Consider the following 22,473-nt stretch of genomic DNA (forward strand, 5'->3'; position numbering starts at 1 on the left):
GATAGGTGGGAAAGAAGGAGCAAAGCAGCATGTGCGCGATGGAGAGAGGCAGAAATACAGACGTGACATCGGCGACACGTGTGGGAGAAGGCCGCAGCGGACATGGGACAGAGGAGCATGTCGTTGCTGAGGAGGACTGACAGGGTGGAGCATAGCAGCCTGGAGCTTCTGCAGGCTCTTTCCGGAACACACTGCCCGAGGGCACAATCATCCTGGCTCTGAGCAACAAAAAGATGTCCAAGATTAAGAACAGCTCAGTCCCCCCCTTGGGGCTCCTGGAAAGACCCCCCTCATCCATGCTGCCCCTGGAGGCCTTGCCAGTATCTGTGGTCCATGCTGCCCCTGGAGGATACGCTGGTATCCATGGTCTGTGCTGCCACTCTATCCTTGTTGATGCCCAGGGTCCTTGTGGATGTCTGTGGTTGTGCCACTACTGGAGGCCATGGGCATCTGTGGTCCTGCTACCACCAAAGGCCATGTGGATGTCTGTGGTCTGTACTGCCACTGAGGACCATGAGGGCGTCCATGGTCCATGCTCCAGCTGAGATCTGTGTTGATATCTGTGATCTGTGTTACCATAGAAGGACAAGTGGATACCCTTGGTCTTGGTTGCCACTTGAAACCATGTTGATGTCTGTGGGCTATGCTGCAGTTGAGGGCTGTGATGATGTCCATGAACTGTGCTGCTACTGAGGGATATATTGAGATCTATGGTCTGTGTTACCAACAAAGACCATGTAGATGACTGTGGTCTATGCTGTCACCTGAAGTCATGTTGATGTCCATGGTCTGTACTGCCACTGGATACCATGCTAAGGTCATAGCCATATAGATGTCTGTGGTCCATGCTATTGCCAGAAACCATGTGGAAGTACATGATCCATGATCTGTGTTGTCACTGCCTGTAAAAAAGCGAGGAAGCTACTTTTGCAGTGGCATTGATGACTGCAGACCCATAGTTGAGAAAGAGGGACACAGAAGACTTCTGTGACAGCCTTCCCCCCATCCACACCCTACCATCCCTGCAAAAAGAAACAGTCTAGATAGGAAGCCACTGACAGGAACTCTTAAAAACTGTGATAGGGATGCTAAAGTGTAGCTCTTCACCGTTGATGCCTTCTGGCAGGGGTGAAGGTGAGGAAGGGCTCAGTTTTCTTTAAGGGGCTGGCCTGGGAGTTTGATCACGCTACAGTGAGTGTATAGGCAACACAAAATGATGTTGTGGGTTTTTTCCCCTTTTATTTTTTTCTTTCTTTTTTTCTGGAAGGAGGTCACAGGGTGGGGGTGGACCTGAGAGAAATGGGGAGTGAGTGTAATCGGGTGCATTATGTGACATTCCCAAATAATTGATAAAAATAATATTGTTATAAAAAAGAATCATTTTGAATTCTTTATTAGAATTTAGTATGATGACACTGTCTCTTTTGGGTGCAGATTTCAGAGGGTATGGCCTTCATCGAGCAGAGGAACTACATCCACCGAGACCTCCGGGCTGCCAACATCTTGGTCTCTGCATCCCTGGTGTGTAAGATTGCTGACTTCGGCCTGGCACGGATCATTGAGGACAATGAGTACACAGCTCGCGAAGGTAGGGAACGCTGCCCCCTGCAAGGGCTGTGAGACCTGAGTGGACACCTGTAAGAGAGACCGGGAACAGCAAAGGTTTGTCCTAGACTAACTCTTGCATCAAGTTTGGCAGGGTCCTTGTGCACAGTGCATTAGTTGACAAAATACCCAACAAGGGCTACTTAAGGAAGGCTTTAATTTGGCTTATAGAGAGGACAGTCCATCATGGTGGGTCAGTAAGAGTATACAACTGGTCACATTGTGTCCACAGTCAGGAAATGGACAGACAGATGCTGGTGTTCACCTTGGTTTTTCTTTTTTATGTGGTCCACAGTCAGTGCATTCACCACATTCAGAATGGGTCACCTCAACTAACCCTATGTAGAAAGTCCCTCACAGACATGCCCAGGGCTCCTTCTCCTGAGTGATTTTAGATCCTGTCAGGATGACAATGTTAATGTCACACCCACAAGACTTGAAGAGGAGCATTTCAGATCAGATTGAAGTGACAGCTTCAGCAAGTACAGGTAGCAGTGAGAGGTGAGAGTAACTTTATGCACAGGAGACACAAACCGAGCAATCTAAATGTCCACAGACAGGGTATGTGTATAAACTGTGTCACTCACAGAGTGTAGCATCATACAGCAGGGAAACCCCACACTAGGGGCTGGAGATGGCACTCAATGGTAGAGGCTAGACTAACACAGAAGGCTATGGTGTAATCCCATTACACCACACATCAATGCCACCTGCCACTATAAAGGGAGACGTGACATCCAAATGAAAGAAGCATCTAAACAGAGCAGATGCCCGGAGGTCCACAGACATGGAATCCAAAAGCAGGCAAAAGTCATTTGTGAAGCCCCAGACTGAAACACCCTAACTGATGCATGCCCATTAGCTGATGAACACATGAAGAAAACATGGAGTATCCATAGCACAGAATCATGTTTGTGATAAAATGGAATGGAGTGTTGAAAGGTGCTGCAGCATACACAGGCCTTGGAAACATGCTAAGAAGCAGTCAGGCACAAATACAGATATCTTTTACCCTTGGTCTGAAATTCCCATGTGAGACAAAGACAGCTGTGGAGGCAGAGAGCGGAGCAGTGGTCGCCTAGGGCTGCGTGGGGAACTCAGGGGAAAGGGGTTCTGAGTGCTAGGGATGGGCCTAGGTGACATGTGATGAAATAGTCTAAAATTCACTCTTTCCCTCTTATAAAAGTCACTGGAGAACATACTTTAAATGTGTGGATTTTATGGCATGTGAATCATATCTCATTAAAGTCACTTATACCAACAAAGCTGTGAGCAGGGGCTAGCTAGAGTGGGGAAGCACTGCCCAGGAGGAGCTGGATAGAGCCTTCTGAAAGGCTGCAAATGTGCTTGACCTTAGTCTGATTATCACAGGGGCTACTCAGCTTTGACCATCAAGTTAGACCTTAAATATCCAAGATGTGAGCTTGGAATCCCAGCTACTCTGGAGACTGAGATCACAAGTTCAAGGCCTGCGAGGACAAGTTAATGTCCTGTCTCAAAATAAAAAGTAAAGGGGCTGTAGCTGTGGCAGAGCACATGACTAGCATGTACATTGTGCTAGACTCAATCTCCAGTAACACACACACACACACACACACACACACACACCATTTGATTTCTGTCATGATTGAAAAAGTTTAAATTAAGTACAAAAATATAAAATGAAAAGTTGGGTATATAATCTAAGTCTGTAGAAAATAAGTGGGATATGAAGAAAACTCCCTAGATATAAAAGATGGCAGCTGAAGCTGTTGCTTGGTAATAGAGTAGCTACCAATCATGTTCTAGGTTTGGGTTCAAGCCTTAGTACCACATAACACAAAAGTATGCAGTAAAGAAAATGGCTGACTTAGAGTTAGGGATGTAGATCCCACCACTCAGGAAGCTGAGGATTACCATGAGTTGGAGCCAACCTGGAATGTGTAGTCCCTGTCTCAGGAAAAAAAAAAGGAGAGGCTGGAGAGATTACTCAGTGATGGAGAGCTCTTGGCTGCTTTTGTAGAGAACCTGGGTTACGTTCCTAGCACCTACATGATGACTTAAAACCGTCTATAACCCCAGTTCCATGAAGCACTTATCTAAATTGTTCTATTATTAATAACTCAGGAGTCAGATGTTGGGGTAAAAACCTGATAGACCAAGAAAGCAGAGAATGGCCAGCTAGCCCTGTCTCCACATTTCCCAGATTAAAAGAGCCTGAAAAATCTTTCTAAGTTATTCCTTCCTGTGTCTCTCTATCATATCCTGGGTCTTCCAAAATCTCTATGGCTAATTCCAGTCAGCTAGTCATTGACTCTACCCTCTGATTCAAGGTCAACTTTATTAATAGTCTCAGAGTATCACAGTGAAATAAAATATCCCACAACATTTCCCCCTTTTTGTCTAAACAAAAAGGAAAGGTTTTTATATGTATTTGTTTATTTTATGAGTGATTTGTTTTCATCCATAACAGAAGAGGGCACCAGATCTCATTACAGATGGTTGTGAGCCACCATGTGGTTGCTGGGAATGGAACTCAGGACCTCTGGAAGAATAGCCAGTCAGTGCTCTTAACCACTGAGCCATCTCTGCAGCCCCAAAGGAAAGGTTTTTACTCTAACACAGTAAAATTATATACAATAAGAAAATTTGCCAGGTATTATCTAAACAAAAAAGAAAAGTTTTAACTCTAACATAGCAAAACTATATACAATAAGAACAATTGTCAGGTAAGAATTACATTTACAATATCCAATCTATTTGTATTTAGCAAATTCAGAGAAATTACTCTGTTATCTATCTTATTTTGATGAGTCCTAAATTTTATACCTAAGCCACTTTCTGTCATAACTTCTATTACCATCCTAAAAATATACTTTTAGACCTTAAAGCATTTTCTTAGATAAACAACTTACGTCTCACAAACTTATAAACTTTACATCTCTTTTGTAAGTTTCTTTTCCGAATTTGGTAACAAAGAAAATGTTTTAACTAACTAGTCTTCAACCCCTCAGAGACCCAAGAAAGATATAATATTACCCAAGTAATCAGGAAGTACAAAGCAAACAGCTTTGAAAATCATAGAAATGCAGACATATCCGGCTGCCTGGACAATCACTCCAGGTTCTTCTGCAACACTGGGGCATACATCTTTGGCCTACAGGCCTAGAATATCTGACAGACTTTTCTGTGGAGCAGGAATTTTGAAGGACTGTTCTACCTTGTCTTGGCAAAGTTTGGCAGTTGTCTTCCTTTGTGTCCTGTCTGTCCAATTTGGACAGCATATTGTCAGCAGTTGATACAAGAGTAGTTTCTTGCCCAGTGGCTAACTTTACCACAAATGAAAGCAAACGTCATATGGAGGTTCTTCAATGCCTATCATCTTCTCTGAAGTGACTAAAGGAGAGATATCTCACTGTCATGAAAGTCCTTATGTTATTGAAACATCTTAAATGCCATATTCTGTAAATCCCAGAAGTATATGAAGACCATCTATCTATCTAAAATATAGCTCTGACCTTGAAAACATACATAACACAACTGCAAGTTTGATTGCTATAGCTGACTAACTACTAACCTACATTTCTTAATTATCCTAAATAGTTTATAATAATAGCTTTCAAGGACTAGAACTTTACATTTTAAAATGAACTGCGTAGGTAAAATACCTTAAACATGGGTATAAACATATACACAGTATGTTAAAATAAAAATACCCTTAAATTTGTATCAATATGAAAAGGTCTCTTAAATGAGAGTAGAAACATATGCAGTATGTTCTAACAAAAATAACTTTAAATTTTTATCAATATACAAAAATCCATACCAATGTAAAATATTTGAGATTAATAGTTGCTTTTTAGTTTAAAAGTAAGCTGGGCGGTGGTGGCGCACGCCTTTAATCCCAGCACTCGGGAGGCAGAGGCAGGTGGATCTCTGTGAGTTCGAGGCTGGGCTGGACTGACAGCCTCCAAAACAATACAGAGAAACCCTGCCTCATAAAAAAAAAGTAGATTCGATAACCTATGCTTTTAGCCCTTTATTCTTTTTTATTTATTTTATTACTTTATGTGTATGAGTGTTTTGTCTGCATGTATGTCTGTGTACATATGTATGCCTGGTACCTGAGGAGGCAAGAAGCCTCCATGCGGGTACTGGGAATTGAACCTGGGTCCTTTGCAAGAACAACAAGTGTTCTTACCACTGAGCCAACTCTTCAGCCCCTATCCCATCATTCTTATATCCCCCTTTTTATCTTTTCAAAACGAGATCCCTGAATCTGACCTTTTTGCTTAGTTTCCTCCCTGGCCATGACCAATAACAACTTGCAACTAACCCCCCTAAATGATGATAAATATCCATAACCCACCAAACAACCAAAAACCACCCCCACCTCTTGGAAATGTATCATGTTATTAAACTTATTTCCTGTTTTCTGGGAGCAAAGGCATCTCTAGGAGACCCTAAAAAAATGAGATAATGGCCAAGTCTTGGGAGAGCTGGCTGTTGTCCAGTCTTGGTGTGATGGGAAAGGGCAGCGCCTAATTGAATTCCTGGCTGGAGCAGTCTATAAGGCTGGATCATCTTAACTATCTGGCTTGAAGCTATCCTGAGCAGTTTGTAGTCCCAAACTGATCTTTGGGTTGTGATTGTCAGCTTAGCGGCATTATCACAATCCAGGTAGACTCATTGTTGCAGGGCCCCATCATCTTCTTGGAGACCTCAAAGGTCACTGCCAGGAATGGTCATGGTTCACTGCAGAAAATGTAAACATTTTAAATATCATATGTATTGGATCTCCAAGAGGTTAAAAGACCACAATCTGTTAAATACATCCAAGGCACACAAACTTAGTTCCTAGTTATCTGTTTCAGACTCAAGCCCATAATCACATACAGGAAGCTAGATGAAGCTTATTTCTGGAATTAGTTAATGCTCTATATGACTATTAATATCATGACAGAAAGTTTAAATATATATATGTATATATCCTTATAAAATCTGAGATAATATTTCTTAAGAAGAGTATTAAGAGAAAGTATTAGAGAATCAAATGGAAACCAAAGGATGGTAAGATTAATAGCAATAGAACAGTTCCATAAATTTTGTTTTCCTCTGTCCCATACCAGGTTGCTCTTCTGACATGAGACAGGAATTTTGGATGTTCCTTTAACAAACATTCGTGGGTTTAGAGAAGGAGAGAGACAGCCACACTCCAACTCCAAAGCTAGCTTTAATTTTTAATTGAACTGGAACCACAAAAAGGCCATTTGCCTTATATGTCCATAGAGAAGCTGCAAAGATTGGGAAAACTAATTCAAATTAGCATCATGTGACAGACCACGATGGTGGAAAGTGGCATCGGGGAAGGTCTTAGTCACTGGTGTTGGCAGTGACACTGGCTCTTTCTACAGGCAGGAGGCATTAGAGTCAACATGGCAGTTTGGACTGCAGCAAGAGTCTGTGGCTAAGTGTCCTCAGCTCCCTCCCTGGGTCCCTCCCTGGTTAAGTCGCTTTCTTCCCCTGATGCTGCTACTTTCGTGATGAAGTCAGTCAGGTGTATGTCCAGCTCTGAAATGCTCCCATGTTCATGGGTGCTTAGGGTGATGTGTGCCTTGTGGGCATTAAACCATTAGAGACAGTGGCCTAGCTTCTCAGCCTATAGGACCACTCTGGCCATCAAGCCAAATGTCCTGCTGAAGTCTTTGAAATGGAACTGCTTGAAGCTTTCTAGCTCTTTCCACCTCACAGCTCTGCTGTTTGGCAGCTTCTGGTCCTGCCTCTCTGCCAGCCATGATGGGGCATGGGCACCAGGTGGCAGCAGAGAGTGATTGAGAGCTGGGCCATACTCTCCACTGACTTTCAACATTGTGATGGTACAGAAATAGTTGCATTCAGAAGAAATGATGCAAAGGTGGGCGTGGTGGCACATGCCTCCAATCTGGGCAATAGAGAGGTGGAGGCAGAAGGATCAGGAGTTCGAGGCCATCTATGTAGTGCATTGAGCCAGCCTAGGTTATATGAGAGCCTGTCTCATAAGAAAGGAAGGAAGGAAGGGAGGGAGGGAGGGAGGGAGGGAGGGAGGGAGGGAGGGAGGGAGGGAGGGAGGGAGGGAAGGAAGGAAGGAAGGAAGGAAGGAAGGAAGGAAGGAAGGAAGGAAGGAAGGAAGGAAGGAAGGAAGGAATCCCCTTTGGATATTGATTTCTTTCCCAGTCTGGTGATATGCTGTCTTCCCTCATGATACTAAGTCAGAGCAGTGAGCTACAGCTGTCTCTCTGATTTAGTCACCAGAGGAAGCAACAAAGAAGTCATGGTGTGAAGTTGCTGAACTAAATGTTAAGTGGGCTAAGTGTTCAAGGCATTTTTGACTTCTGGTTTTTGCCTTACCGTGGGTTTATCAGAGAATAATCCTAAATCAAGGAGCAGCTACAGACCATATTCACCAATCAGACTATAATGAAGGCAAATACCCACAAACAGCTAACCAAACCCATCCTAGAGGTACGGAGGGAGGAGTAGGGAAGGAACACCCAGTGACTAGGGCAGACCTCGGGCAGCAGCTGAGGTCCTCTCCTGCATCCCATGGCTGGGGCATGGGGTGGGCTGAGACATCGGCTGTAACCTGGACTCAAGCCACCCTGAAGCTCCTCCATCCCCAAAGACCTCTAGGACTCCACTTCTCAGTTATAATTCACCTGGTATCAAGGAGGTGGTCCCCAAAGCAAGCAAGCATTATATCCCTATGCCCATTCCTCTTTGCTTCAGCTGTCTGTCCTCAAGACAGATGTCTCTTGATACCATGGATCTGGGAAGCACATTGCAAGGACATCACTGTTTGCAGGGGGCAGCAGGTGTCCCCATCCTGGCTCCTCTCTCCCTAGCAGAGCCCCAGCCCTCACTGCTCCCCAGACTCACTCTGATTCTGTTCTGTCCAACCCTGCAGGAGCCAAGTTCCCCATCAAGTGGACAGCTCCTGAAGCCATCAACTTTGGTTCCTTCACCATCAAGTCAGATGTCTGGTCCTTTGGTATCCTGCTGATGGAAATTGTCACCTATGGCCGGATCCCTTACCCAGGTAGGGAGAGGGATGTGGGCCTAGGGGTGTGTCTAGACCCCAACCTGCTCATGGTCCATCTTGTCAGCCTGTTTATTAAACTCCACTCTTGATCATCCCCCAACCTCTCTTCACCTTCCCCATTTCAGTCAGAGGTACCACCATCCACCACTCCTCAGCCTGCGCATACGGCATTTGTTGGCTGTTTCTTTCACACACCCTACTGCAGCTAAGCAAGGGGAGCTCAGTGCAGGAAGTAGATGAGAAGATCTGGAGAAGCCAGAACTGGCAGGGTGTGGGTATGCTAAGGAATGCAGGTGTTCACTGAGTTGTCTAGGAAGCCTTGAGATGGCATTGGGCTGCGAAGAAGTCAAATAATTTTTCTTTTGAGATAGGGTTTTACGATGTAGCCCTGGCTGGCCTGGAATTTGCTGTGCAAACCAGGCTGGCCTTGGAAACCCATCTGCCTCTGCCTTCCAAGTTCTGGGCCTAAAGGTGTACACACCACACCTGATGATTTCTATCTTTAAGAGATGCATGCTTGAGGCTGGAGAGGAGGATCAAAGATTAAGAGTACTCTTACAGAGGATGGGAGTCCAGTCCCCAGCAACCACATGGCAACTCATAGCCATCTGTCACTCCAGTTCCATGGGATCTGATATCCTTTTCTGGCTTCCATGGGACCAGCATATAATATATACAGAAAATGTGAGGGGGCAGGTTTTGGTTCAGTATGAATGGATGAGAAGGAGTGAACGAGGTGGCACCAGGCAGCTGGGGACAAGGTGGTGGCACTGGCAACAGAGATAACCTGGTGAACAGGGCCACACTTCAAAAGCAGCACAGAGAGTCAAGGATGGCTGTCCTGGCATGGAAGGAGCTGTGGACATTTGAGTTGATTCACTTGGGATGATATATAGATATCCAAGTAAGATGTTTAAGTTTTCTTTGGTTCTGCTCTTAATCATTGAACCATCTCTTCAGCAACACTCCAAGTTAAAAAACAAAACTAAAGCTGGGCAGTGGTGGTGCACGCCTTTAATCCCAGCACTCGGGAGGCAGAGGCAGGCGGATCTCCGTGAGTTCGAGGCCGGGCTGGACCGACAGCCTCCAAAACAATAGAGAAACCCTGTCTCGTTAAAAAAAAAACTAAAAGTAAAAATAAAGTTGATGATTATAGGTATTTCATGTAAACTTGAATAGAATAAGGAAATAATCATATTCAGAGTGACCTTGAGTTTGGCCACTAGTTTTGTGGGTACACTAGTAAAATCCAAGCAGATGATTATATAACCTACATTCATTCAGATGCCAGAGGATGCGATTAACAAAACTAATGGACAACTGGCCGTGGTAGTGCACACCTTTAATCCTAGCTCAGTGAGTTTGAGGCCTTCTGGTCTACATAGTGAGTTTCAGGATCAGAGCTACATAGTGAGACCCTATCTCAAAAATAAAGATAGCTCAGCTCTGAAGAACATTGACTGCTCTTCTAGAGGACCTGCATTCAATTCCCAGCACCTATATGGCAGCGCACAACTGTCTGTAACTCCAGTTCTAGAGGATCTGATGGTCTCATACAGATATATATGCAGGCAAAATACCAATGCACATGAAATAAAAAATAAATAAATAAAGATAGAAGAATGAGAGGGGAGGGAGGGAAAGAGGGACAGAGGGAAGGGAAGAAAGAAGAGAGAGGGGGGACACCAAGAGTGGTGGAAACAGTAGGATGGTTAATGCTCTAATGCTGTGCCTCCTATGAGATCTGGCGTGGCTTGATGGCAGGACAAACTCAGCAACTGGACAGCTATCAGGACTTAGTTTTTGTATTGTTCCCATATATTCAGATGGTAACTACAGTGCCATTTGTCACTCCCCACCCTGACTAAACTCTACACCTCTTTCTCAGGCATGTCAAACCCAGAGGTGATCCGGGCACTAGAGCATGGTTACCGGATGCCTCGACCAGAGCACTGCCCTGAAGAGCTCTACAGTATCATGACCCGGTGCTGGAAGAACCGACCAGAGGAACGACCCACCTTCGAATACATCCAAAGTGTGCTGGATGACTTCTACACGGCCACTGAGAGCCAGTATCAGCAGCAGCCTTGATGGGCAGGACATGAGCAGAGCCAAGCCCCAGGAGTGCCTGTGACATGCGGGCCCACTCCCAGACACCAACCCCTCCTTTACCACTCCAGCCACAGACTCTTCAGCTGTTGAGTGGGTGGGGTGAACTTCACAGGCTCTTTTTGACTCCAGTCATCTGCAATCCGCCATTCTCAGGGCTCCCAGATTGGTATTTCTTATTTTCCTGAGATTATTGAATTCAAGCTATAGTCTGTGGTTTAAGTGGGAACCTTAAAATAGTATTTAAATAAAGATATGAATGTCAAAGGCTTTTCCAAAGGTCAGCTTCTCTGTTCCCAAATGTCTGTTTGTCTTCTTGCTGTGTGATTTATCGGAGAGAAGGACCTTCCCAGAGGCCAGAAGTGTGAAGAAAAGAGAGAATCTAGGTGGGAAGATAATTCAGTCAGTAAAATGCTTGTCCTGCAAGCACAGGGACCCGAGTTCAATCCCCAGAACTCATGTAAAAATGCTGGGTGTGGTGGTGTGCATGGGGGGAGGGCGGGTAGTGGAGACCAGAGCATGTCTGGGACTCACTATCCAGGCAGTCTATCCTAATTGGTGAGTTCCCGGTTGGTGAGAGACTCATCTCAAAGGAGATGGATGGCATCCTGGAGAATGACACCTGAGGCTATTCGTGACCTCTACATACATGTACACACATATGCACCTCCACACACACAGCACACACCTATGCATAAAAAGGGAAAGATCAGAAGCAATGCCCAAGGTTTTCTAACCATCCTAAAATACTTGCTGGCTGTACCAGCTTCCTTTTGTTTCCATAACAAATCCTCACAAGCTAGGGCAGCTTCAAACAGCGTGCGATTATTACTGCACGGTGGGGAAGCCAAATGGGCTGGCAGAGCTTTGCTGCTCCTGGAGATTCAAGGGGAGGGATTGCTTCCTTGCCTTTCTGGTGTCCTCTTCTACCCTGGCCTTTGACTCTCTGCACACCACTCCAAGCTCTACCTCCATCTTCGAGTCTCCCCTGCATCTTCACCTACCCCATCCTCTAAAGTAAGTACACTGGACTCACCCAAGTAAGCCAGAAGAACCCTCCCACTTCATGATCCTTACAACTGCAAACTCCGCTTTTCCAAGGCAACATTTTTCCCAGCTTCTAGGAATTCGCACATGCACACCCTTGAGGAACCATCGCTCTGCCTACAACACTGGTGCCTGGGTGCTCTAGGGTTTTGCCTTCCTTTCAGAAGCTGGGCCTGTCAAGACACCACATATGATCTCTCTCCTGTTGAGCCATACTAATACATGAGCTAGATCTCCCTCGGGGATGCTGGCCATTTCCCATGGCCACACAGACATCATGTTTGCTAAGATGCTCTTCATCAATGCAGGAGACCTTGGGTCTGAAGGTAGGACGGCTGAGAAGGGCCCCGGTACTTTGTAAAGGATGCTCTTGGTGGCCCTGGAGGGAGACTGACAGGAAGTAGAGGGACAAGAAGTGATAGACAGGTTTTGCATATTACCTCAGCTAAAAGTTTTTGGGAGTTGGAGTTTTCAGGGGGGAGGGGGACGGGACACGGACAGGGGATGGTGACAATGAGACAGAGCACAATGACAATTCCAAGTCACTGCATCTCCCAAAGGATCTGTATCACAGCATCCCCTAGGATCACATGAAACCCTGAACTTACTGAAGTCAGTCTGCATCCCTCAGTAGCTCATGGGTCTACCCTTAAGAACTGGGTCTAAGAACAGTGGAGACTAAGACTGGCTGGATTTTAATCTACATTTTCAGGAGAGAGACAAAGTGACTGTTCTCCCTGTTTTTACACTACAACCAACATTTCTGACCATGAAAGGTGCAGACGTCTCTCCTTAACAGCTGCCCTACTGCAAGGGTCACCCACTGGGTGGGGTATGCTTTCTTCCAACTCAGTTCTAACCCTAACTAGTTGAGGTACTGTCAGACCCACAGGCTGGGGGCTCAGTCCCCTCAACTTCCTCCCTTCCACATTAGACACCAGATGAAAGCTGCAGGTTGTTTTACTCAGCTCTCACTGGCTGCCTATGAGCCAAGCTCCCCACAGCTCCCTCCTTAGGTTCCATTGATTTGCTCAAGCTGCATAGGGAACTAAGGAAAACAATGGGTTTTACAGTTTTATCATAAAGGACACAAAGAAGGAAACGATGATGAAAAACGCACATTGGGAAAGGGGCCACGTGGCACTTCCATGTCCTCCTTAGACCAGCCACCCCACAGAAATCTGCACATACCCAGTTATCTGGAGGCTCTCTGAACCCTGTGTTTCAGAGTTTTATGAACGCTTTATTGCCTAGGTGTGATTGCTAATAAACTGGGTGGGAAAATCCAGCAAGGCCTATCTTAGTTTTTTTTTCCCCTCTCTATGTGACAGTCATACCTTCAGGATATGGGTTAGAATCCCACTGGAGTGAGGAGACCCTTATCACATGCTATACAACAAAAGTCATTATGGCCAGCTCCCATACAGAAAGGCCAGGGGAAGATAAGAGTTGCTATGATCTACTTAGGGAAAACAGTTTAGCTTTTATGGCCTGACTTGAGGAGGAAGTAATAAACTAGAAACCATGAACAAAATCTAAAACCACATCACCAATATATATATATATAAATATATATGCTTACATGTATATCTCATATTCATAATCTCTCTCTCTCTCTCTCTCTCTCTCTCTCTCACACACACACACACACACACACACACACACACACACAACTTACCTGGTCTGTAACCTGATTGCTCTCTTTGTGGTTTGGAATACATACTTTTAGGGTCTTACTAACAATCTTGCACTAGAAATTTGTTCTATTTCTATTCAGTCATCCGTGGGAAGAGCACCCATCCCTGTCCCACTGAGCTCGGCCATGAGATTTGTTTTGGCCAATTGCACATCAGCAAAAGTGATGTTTAGAGTGTTGTTTCCTGTCTTCCCCTCCAGTCTTCTTTCCTGATTAGAATGTGGCTTATGGAAAATGAGTGACATGAGGAGCAAATATGGACCAGCTTTCAGGTTGGCACTAAATCCAGCTGAGCCCAGTCCAGGCTGGCTGAACCCCAGATGGTCCTCAGACATGTAAAGGAGAAATAATTATCATAAGCTTTTGCTTTCTGGGGTTGTTTTGCTACATGGATATTATGGTAATGGCTTACTAAGACAGGCCTGGTTTCATTTTCTTAACAATTTGTCCCTTGCAAAATGTTAAATTATTGTTCTTTTGAGACAAGGTCTCACTATGCAGCCCAAGCTAGTCTCAAACTCCTGATTCTCCTGCCTCTGCCTCCTGAGGGCCTGGATTACAGGTGCATCCTACCACAGCTGGCCAGTTTCTCATTTTAAACTTATTTATTGCAGGGGGTTGGCATATGCCACAGCACCTATGTGGAGGTCAGAGGACAAATTGTAGAAGTTGGTCCTCTCCTTCCACCATGTAGGTCCCAGGGATGAACTCAGGGTTGGTGGCAAAGCACCTTTATGTGCTAAGCCATCTTGCCAATCCCAGTTTTTAATTCTAATGAAGTACAGCCTACCAAAACATACTGTGTTAGGTTCTAGACAGACGGTTAAGAGCATGACTGCTCTTGTGGAGGGCTGTACCTGCTTTAGGTCCCCAGTCACAACTATCTCTAACTCCAGTTCCAAGGAATTGGATGCCCTCTTCTGGCCACCTCAAGAACGGTATGCACATGGTGCATCAACATACACAAGCATATCAAATTAAATCCTTAAAAAAATTGTGTGGGTGTGGGGGGGGGCACGGCACAGCAGCACACATATGGATGTCAGAAGACAATCGTAGGTGTAGGTCCTCACCTTTGACCTTTCACCTTATTTAAGACAGGTTATCTTGATGCTTCCATCTGTGTGCCAGACCAGCAGCCCTGAAAGCATCTGCAGCCTCTGCTACAGTTTAGGGGTGTTGTCTGCTTCTGTTTGGGGGTGCTGTCTGCTACAGTTTAGGGGGTGTTGTCTGCTCCTGTTTGGGGGTGCTGTCTGCTTCTGCTTAGGGGATGCTGTCTGCTTCTGTTTAGGGGTGCTGTCTGCTTCTGTTTAGGGGTGCTGTCTGCTTCTGTTTAGGTGTGCTGTCTGCTACAGTTTAGGTGTGCTGTCTGCTACAGTTTAGGGGGTGCTGTCTGCTTCTGTTTAGGGGGTGCTGTCTGCTTCTGTTTAGGGGTGCTGTCTGCTACAGTTTAGGGGGTGCTGTCTGCTTCTGTTTAGTGGAGTGCTGGGGTTATTGATGCTTGCACTACTTACACCCAGCTACTTTTTTTATTTTTGGTTTTTCAAGACAAGGTTTCTCTGTATTGTTTTGGAGGCTGTCCTGGAACTCGCTCTGTAGACCAAGCTGGTCTCGAACTCACAGAGATCCGCCTGCCTTTGCTGGGAGTGCTGGGATTAAAGGCGTAGGCCACCAATACCCAGCCTACCCAGCTACTTTTTCAGGGAGGCAGAGTATGGGACAGGGTCTCACTATGTAGACCAGGCTGGCCTCAAACTCACAGAGATCTGCCTGCCTCTGCTTCCCTAGAATTAGAGGCATGGCTACCATGCTTAGCCCATGCCCAGCTTTTGTTTTGGTTTTGGTTTTTGGTTTTTCAAGACAGGGTTTCTCTGTGTAGCTTTGGAGCCTGTCATGGAACCCGCTCTGTAGACTAAACTGGTCTTGAACTCACAAAGATCCACCTGCCTCTGCCTCCCGAGTGCTTGGATTAAAGGCATGCACCACCAACACCTGGCCCATGCTCACATTTTTATGTGGGTTCTGGGTATCTGAGCTCAAGATTAACTCAGTCTGTCAAGCTTGCATAGCAAGCTATTTACTCAGCAACCCCCCCCAACCTTTTTTTTAGGCAAGGTCTCACTATGTGCTCAGGTAGACCTCAAGTTCCTGGGCTCCAGCAATCCTCCTGTATCAGAATAAGTTTTTCTTTCACAGACTCCACTTTTGGTGTTATATCTGTCTCCATACTTTCAACTGTCTTTTCTGTAGTCTGGGATTAGTCCGTGTTAGATAAAACAGTAGGAAAGAAGGAACTGACTCGTTGACCTTGTCTATAAAGTAATAAATTGTAATCCTTGTAACTCCAGCACTTGCAAGACCAAGGCAGGAGGACTGGTATGAATTCAAGGCCAGCTTGGGCTGCATAGCAAATGTCAGGCAAGCCTGGGCAAAAGAGAAGAAAGGAGAGAGACAAATCCTAAGTTTAAATAATATGTTTTCAAATGGGGGACTAGTATCCAAAATATACAAAGAGTTCTCTTGAAAAAAATCGATTTCAAAATGAGCAAGGTTGGAAAAGGCACCTCATGAAAGGCACAAAGACAACAGATAGGCATGAGAAAGATGTTCACATCATGTGTCATTGGGGGGATGAAAACTAAAATGACCAGGACACACTTAGCATGACTGAGACTCCAAATGCTGATGACACCAAACCCGACTGCAGGACACTATCTCTCAGTGCTGCAGGGACTCAGGACCCCACAGTCCCTTGGAAAGATGACCCAACATTTCTTCTATAAAACTAAACAATCTCTTAACTGTATGAGTCATCATTTGGGTCTCCTGTTTTTCATATGACTGGAAGATGTGTATCCACACAGAACAGTCAGAGTAGCTTCCCAGCACGTGGGAAGCAGAACAGGTGGATCTCTGAGAGTTCAAGACCAGCCCAGTCAACATAATGAGTTCTAGGATAATCAAAGCTACATAGTAAGATCCTGTCTCAAAAAATAAGGAGGAGGGGCTGGAGAGATGGCTCAGCTGTTAAGAGCAATGGCTGCTCTTCCAGAGGACCTGGGTTCAATTCCCAGCACCCACATGGCAGCTTACAACTGTCTGTAGCTCTGGTTTCAGGGGATCTGACGCCTTCATACCAATGTACATAAAATAAAGTTAAATAGATTGCTTTTTTAAAAAATAAGGAGGAATAAGGAGGAAAGGGAGGAGAGGAAGAGGAGACTCTGAAGTAATGTATGAACTTGAGTTGGTAATGAACTTCTAGTTCATTAACTTCCATAAATGGACCCATGCAAGGTATTAAACAGGGAAAACCAAGAATAGGATGAAAAGTTACATGGACTTCTGTTCTATCCAATCAGTACTCTATACTTAAATTTGCTTCAGTCCATTTGGTATTGCTCTAACAGAATTACTGAAGCTGAGTAATTTGTAAGGAACAGAAATTTATTTCTTAGGAGTTTAGGGGTAGAATGCTCATTTCAGGAACATGTATAATAAGATTGTAACAATACAGAGATTGGAGCCCAGGCTGGCCCAGAACCCACTATGTAGACCAAGCTGGCCTGAAACTACAGAGATCTGCCTGCCTCTGCCTCCCAAATGCTGGAACTAAGGGTGTACACCACCACACCTGGCAAATAAGTGTGTGTGTGTGTGTGTGTGTGTGTGCTTGCGCGTGTGTGCGAGAAAGAGAGAGAGAGGCCCACAGAGGCCAGAAGAGGGTATCAGGTCCCCTGTAACTGGAGCTACAGGTGGTTGTGAGCTCTGAGTGGGAACAGCAGGGAGAATATCTAACTGCTGGCGCATTCCTACCTGCTGGGCTCTCAGAAACTTTTTTAAAGATTTATTTTATTTATTTATTTACTTATTTTATATATACAGTGTTCTGCCTACATACCAGAAGAGGGCACCAGATTGAATTGTAGATGGTTGTGAGCCACCATGTGGTTGCTGGGAATTGAACTCAGGACCTCTGGAAGAGCACTCAGTGCTCTTAACCTCTGAGCCATCTCTCCAGCCCCCTCAGAAACTTTTTTAAAACCTCTCTTCTTCTGCCTTCTGCCGACAATAGCTTTTTAAAAAAGATTTATTTATTTATTTATTATATACACAACATTCTGCCTCTGCTGAGCCTTCAGTACTTCTTTTTTTTTTAACAAGTCAACTGGTATAGGCTCTCAGTCCCTTATTTTTTTTTTTTTTACCTTTCCTATTCTGCCTTCTGGCTATAATAGAATTCTCTTTTTTAAAAAAAATATGTATTTATTCTGTATACAACATTCTGCCTCCATGCATGCCTGCACGCCAGAAGAGGGCACCAGATCTCATTATAGATGGCTGTGAGCCACCATGTGGTTTCTGGGAATTGAACTGAGGTCCTCTGGAGGAGTAGTCAGTGCTCTAACCTTTGATCCATCTCTCCAGCCCTATAATAATAGCTTTCTTTAGAAGTCATACTAGACTCTGAGGAAGATGAATGAACCAGAAGGAGAATAAAGCTGGGTGGAAGCCAGGCGTTGGTGGTGCACACCTTTAATCCCAGCACTCGGGAGGCAGAGGCAGGTGGATCTCTGTGAGTTCGAGACCAGCCTGGTCTACAGAGCGAGTTCCAGGACAGCCTCCAAAGCCACAGAGAAACCTTGTCTCGAAAAAAAACAAAAACAAAAAACAAAACAAAAAAGCTGGGTGGAGCCTGAATCCATGAATAGAGTTTAGAGTACTAACATTGTATCAGCCTGGTCCATCCTACCCTGGCTTTTACCTCCAAGGCAAGGACTGCTTTCTCTTATGATAGGAGGGGCTTTCTTCTGCTGTAGTATGCATTACTGTGCCTGGGATGAATGTATTATGTATATTTTAAACTGCAAAACTCTCAGGAGCTAGTGTTCCCAGAATGCTGAAAGTGTGATGTAATTAACACCGTTTGGGAGCACTGCTCCGTTTATGAATACAGCTCCCTCTCCTGGATGGGCAGGCTTCAAGGCAGTAGTTCTCAACCTGTGGGCCAAAACCCTTTGTGGGTCGGGGGAGCATCAAACAACCCTTTCACAGGGGTTACCTAAGACCATAAGAAAATACAAATATTTACATTATGGTTCATAATGGTAGCAAAATCATAGTTATGAAGTAGCAATGAAAATAATTTTATGGTTGGGGTTACCACAACATGAGGAGCTAATTAAAGGGTTGCAGCATTAGGAAGGTTGAGAACCACTACTCTAAGAGATGTGTCTTCCCAGATTCCTCACTGAAAAAGCTTCAGATATTGATGGTGGCAACTTGCTTGATGCCATACCCTTTCCTGATAGAGTTCAAACATCAATAAATGATATGAAAGAGAATGCTGGGCATGGTGGCACATGTTTGTAGTCCCAGCCCTAGGGAAGCTGAGGCAGAGGTTGTGCAATTGAGGAACTGTTTTAGCATAGAAAACAACAAAAGATGAAACTGAAATGGCAAAGACCTGTCATGACTTGACTCATCAGTGACTTGAGCAACTATGTCAAATAAGTTGAGAGTTTCAAGCTATCATATATCTCTGTGGTTATAATGTAACAGCATTAGACACTACATGCTGTGAGATATAGTCTACAATACTGAGCAGACCAGATGGTTCAGTGAGTAAAGACACATGCAACCAAACCTCAAGGTCAGAGTTCAATCACTGGGTCCCACACTGGGTCCCACACTGTAGAAGGAAATGATTCACTAAAGTTGTCCTCTAAATTCTGTATGTGTAGCAAGGCATGTAGTAATACGTGCACACTCAAACACATGCACATACATACACTAAATATATGTAATAAAAATGTTTAAAAATCAACAATATGGGGCTGGAGAGAAGGCTCAGAGGTTAAGAGCACTGGCTGCTCTTCCAGAGGATCTGAGTTTAATTCCCAGCAACCACCTGGAAGCTCACAACTATCTACAATGAGGCCTGGTGCCCTCTTCTGACATGCAGGCAGACATGCAGGCAAAACACTGTATACATAAAAGATAATTAAACAATTAAAAAAAACAACAATATTGGAGCTGGGCAGTGGTGGGGGGTGGGATAGCTAGTGGCTCTCTCTATAGCTCAGGCTGGACTAAAACTCTATCTAATGCAGACTGACCTTGAACTCACCACAGCCATCTTTCTTCAACATCTTGAGTACTAGGATTACCAGTATAAGCCACCAAACCTGGTTGATCATTATTAATATTACAATTATTATTGTTGTTGTTATTATTATTATTGAGACACGGTCTCATGTATCCTAAGATGACCTTGAATGCTTCTTGCCTTTACCTTCTGAGTTCTGGAATTAACAAGCCTGCTCTAGCATGCTTTATGTGGTGCTAAGGGCTAGGCAGGCACTCTGCCAAAGAGAACAATATCCACAGACCTCATTACTATTCTTTTTTTTTTTTTAAGATTTTTTTAATTATTTATTATGTATACAGTGTTCTACCTGCAGGCCAGAAGAGGGCACCAAACCTCATTACAGATGGTTGTGAGCCACCATGTAGTTGCTGGGAATTGAACTCAGGATCTGTGGAAGAGCAGTCAGTGCTCTTAACCACTGAACCATCTCTCCAGCCCTCATTACTACTCTTTTAACAACTTTTTGGATCCATCTGAGAAGACTGCCCTCACTCTGTACACACTTTATAGTGACATATATGGGCCAAATGAAGTCTTTCTCTATCATGATCCTGAGTCATTTCCCTCCACCCCCAAACCCTTCTTTTTGTTGCTGGTGGTGTTAGTTTTTCAAAACAAGGGTTTTCTACGTGGTCCTGGCTGTCCTGGAACTTACTCTGTAGACCAGGCTGGTCTTGAACTCGGAGAGATCTGTCTGCCTCTGCCTCCCAAGTGCTGGGATCAAAGGTGTGCACCCCAACTGTGACCCACCCCCATCCCCCAAGCCCTTTTTAAGCAATCCTGGAAACTGAAGTTTAAGATAATTAAGTAATTTGCTTCAAGTCATACATTAAGCCATTCAAAATGGAGAAATCTACATTAAAAGATGTCTCTTTCCAACCCTGGATGGTGGTGGTGCATGCTTGTAATTCCAGCACTGGGAAGGGAGAGGCAAGCAGATCTCTCTGAGTTTGAAGCCAGCCTGGTTTACAAAGCCAGTTTTAGGACAACCAGAGCTGTTACTCAGAGAAATCCTGTATAGGAAATTACATTAAATAATTTTGTCAATATATTAGTAACCAAGAAAATGCCACACAGACATGCACACAGGTCAAACTGATTGAGGAAATTCTTCAATAGAGGTTCCCTCTTCCCAGGTGCCTGTAGGTTGTGCTAAGCTAACAATAAGAACTAACCTGAACATATTAATCTCACAGATGAAAGGAGAAAGACCACCAACCCAAATCATCATGACCAAATTAATCAAAGCAAGCTTTTTTTATTCGTGTACACTGGCTGGCTGTCCCTAAAATCGGGGTTCAAGAGATCAGCATTGGACATGGGAAAGATAAATGTTTTTATAGTTCAGAAGCGGGGGGTTTCCACATGGGGGGCTTCGAAGGCAAACAGATGGGGTTACAGAAGCACACCATAATCATAACCAGTTGATTATTATCAACTTTCTGAAACAACAACAAAAGATGCCACCTTCCCCTAAGGATGCTGCTTTTCACTCACTCATTTAACAAATCTTGAAGCACCTACCATCTATGTGAAGGAATGTACATAATCATATAATGACAATTATTTATCGAATACTTCCTATATAAGACTGTATCAGTGAATATTCAACATAAGTCAATAATGAAAGTAACCTAGAAATCTCTGCCCCATTTTAAGGATGACAAAAAGGCAGTGCAAGGTAAAAGACACACCGAGTTCTACCTTCATAGGGATTACGGCCGATTAGTATTATTATACAGGATATTTAGTAATCAAGTAAATATTTAAAAATAGATTTACAAATTACTTGGAATCCAGCTACTATCCGAGAGGGTTTACCAAGCCTTCTGTCTCACAATTAAGGTCTCGGGTAACCCCGGCAACGGGCCTTTCTGCCAATAGTAAAGATGGCATCCAGAAAGCGCTCATGTTTCCACACACCCCAATTACCCACAATGCAAAAGGAGTAGAGGGAGGAGCAGTGTCTGCCAGGAGTTAACATGGCTCCAATAGTTACACCGTACTCTCTCTTCACCTAGTCAGAGGTCTCACTGCGAAGACCAGTTTGCCAGGAAGAAATGAAATCCCCTTTATCTCTTCTCTACTGCAACTACAGAAGCAACTGAAGCGAGGCGACCCCCTTGTGAAGTTACAGTCCGTACCCACGGAAGCGCCACTTCCGCTGACGTCATCACGGCGACACGTGGATCCAAGATGGCGGCGGCGATGGTGAGTGAAGGAGACTCCGGGAACCGGAGCTGGAGCAGGGTCCCCTGGATAGCCCAGGACCTTCCGGCACCCTATGCCTGGTCCGCAGCCTCCTTCAGAACTCCTGCTCGGGTTACCCTTGACCGGGTTGTCCTCTCACAAAATCCCTTTCTCCAGCCGTGGCTTCCAGCTAGGCTTGTCAGGGCCTGGAGTTTTAGGGGAGGTGCCGCTTGGAAGGAAGACCTCAGCTAGTGTCTCCGCGGTTCTCATTGCGGTTTTCGTTCCCGCCCCCTTGTCACCCCTACTTCCCAATTTCCACCTCTTGGCCTTGTGTCATTCCGAGAATCCCCCGTTATTTCTACCTTTGCTCCTCCTCACGTTCAGACCCAGCTCTCCCCACATCCCCATCATCTTGACCAGTCTGCGGATGCTGCCTCGCTTCGAACCAGCCTCTTAGCCCAAACCCTGTCCTTAATGTACCCTCCGCTGTCCCCATAGCGCGCCCCGCTCGATTGCTGCTGTATCGCGTGCCCATCTTCCATCCCCGGGCCCTGCCCTCCTCCTGCCTTTCTGTCAAAACTCATTGCCTCTCCTAAAGTGTTTTTATCTGATTGGTTC

General features: G+C 44.8%; 2 protein-coding genes and 1 long non-coding RNA gene across 4 annotated transcripts in view; 2 read left to right on the forward strand and 1 right to left on the reverse strand.

Annotated features, from left to right (window-relative positions):
• Nucleotides 1-11,038, forward strand: part of Hck (HCK proto-oncogene, Src family tyrosine kinase) — a 48,176-nt gene extending 37,138 nt beyond the window's left edge. Inside the window, exons 11-13 of the mRNA XM_040746513.1 lie at nucleotides 1,435-1,588; nucleotides 8,528-8,659; nucleotides 10,551-11,038. Coding sequence (XP_040602447.1) covers nucleotides 1,435-1,588; nucleotides 8,528-8,659; nucleotides 10,551-10,753 — 489 coding nt within the window. The 3' untranslated portion in view covers nucleotides 10,754-11,038. The remainder of the gene's footprint in view (nucleotides 1-1,434; nucleotides 1,589-8,527; nucleotides 8,660-10,550) is intronic.
• LOC121140565 lies at nucleotides 1,378-21,616 on the reverse strand. The gene is made up of 2 exons (XR_005877488.1): nucleotides 21,455-21,616; nucleotides 1,378-1,635 (listed from the first exon to the last, which is right to left on the reverse strand). It is a non-coding gene; the product is annotated as an uncharacterized LOC121140565 (long non-coding RNA).
• Nucleotides 21,617-21,742: 126 nt separating this feature from the next.
• Nucleotides 21,743-22,473, forward strand: part of Tm9sf4 (transmembrane 9 superfamily member 4) — a 44,688-nt gene continuing 43,957 nt past the window's right edge. Inside the window, exon 1 of one of the 2 annotated variants that reach the window (XM_040746511.1) lies at nucleotides 21,743-21,876. In XM_040746511.1, the coding sequence (XP_040602445.1) occupies nucleotides 21,862-21,876 (15 nt within the window). In that variant the 5' untranslated portion in view covers nucleotides 21,743-21,861. The remainder of the gene's footprint in view (nucleotides 21,877-22,473) is intronic. The other variant, XM_040746512.1, reaches the window with a different exon arrangement.

The sequence above is a fragment of the Mesocricetus auratus genome, unplaced genomic scaffold (assembly GCF_017639785.1).
Source record: "Mesocricetus auratus isolate SY011 unplaced genomic scaffold, BCM_Maur_2.0 Super-Scaffold_100004, whole genome shotgun sequence".
NCBI classification, from domain to species: domain Eukaryota; kingdom Metazoa; phylum Chordata; class Mammalia; order Rodentia; family Cricetidae; genus Mesocricetus; species Mesocricetus auratus.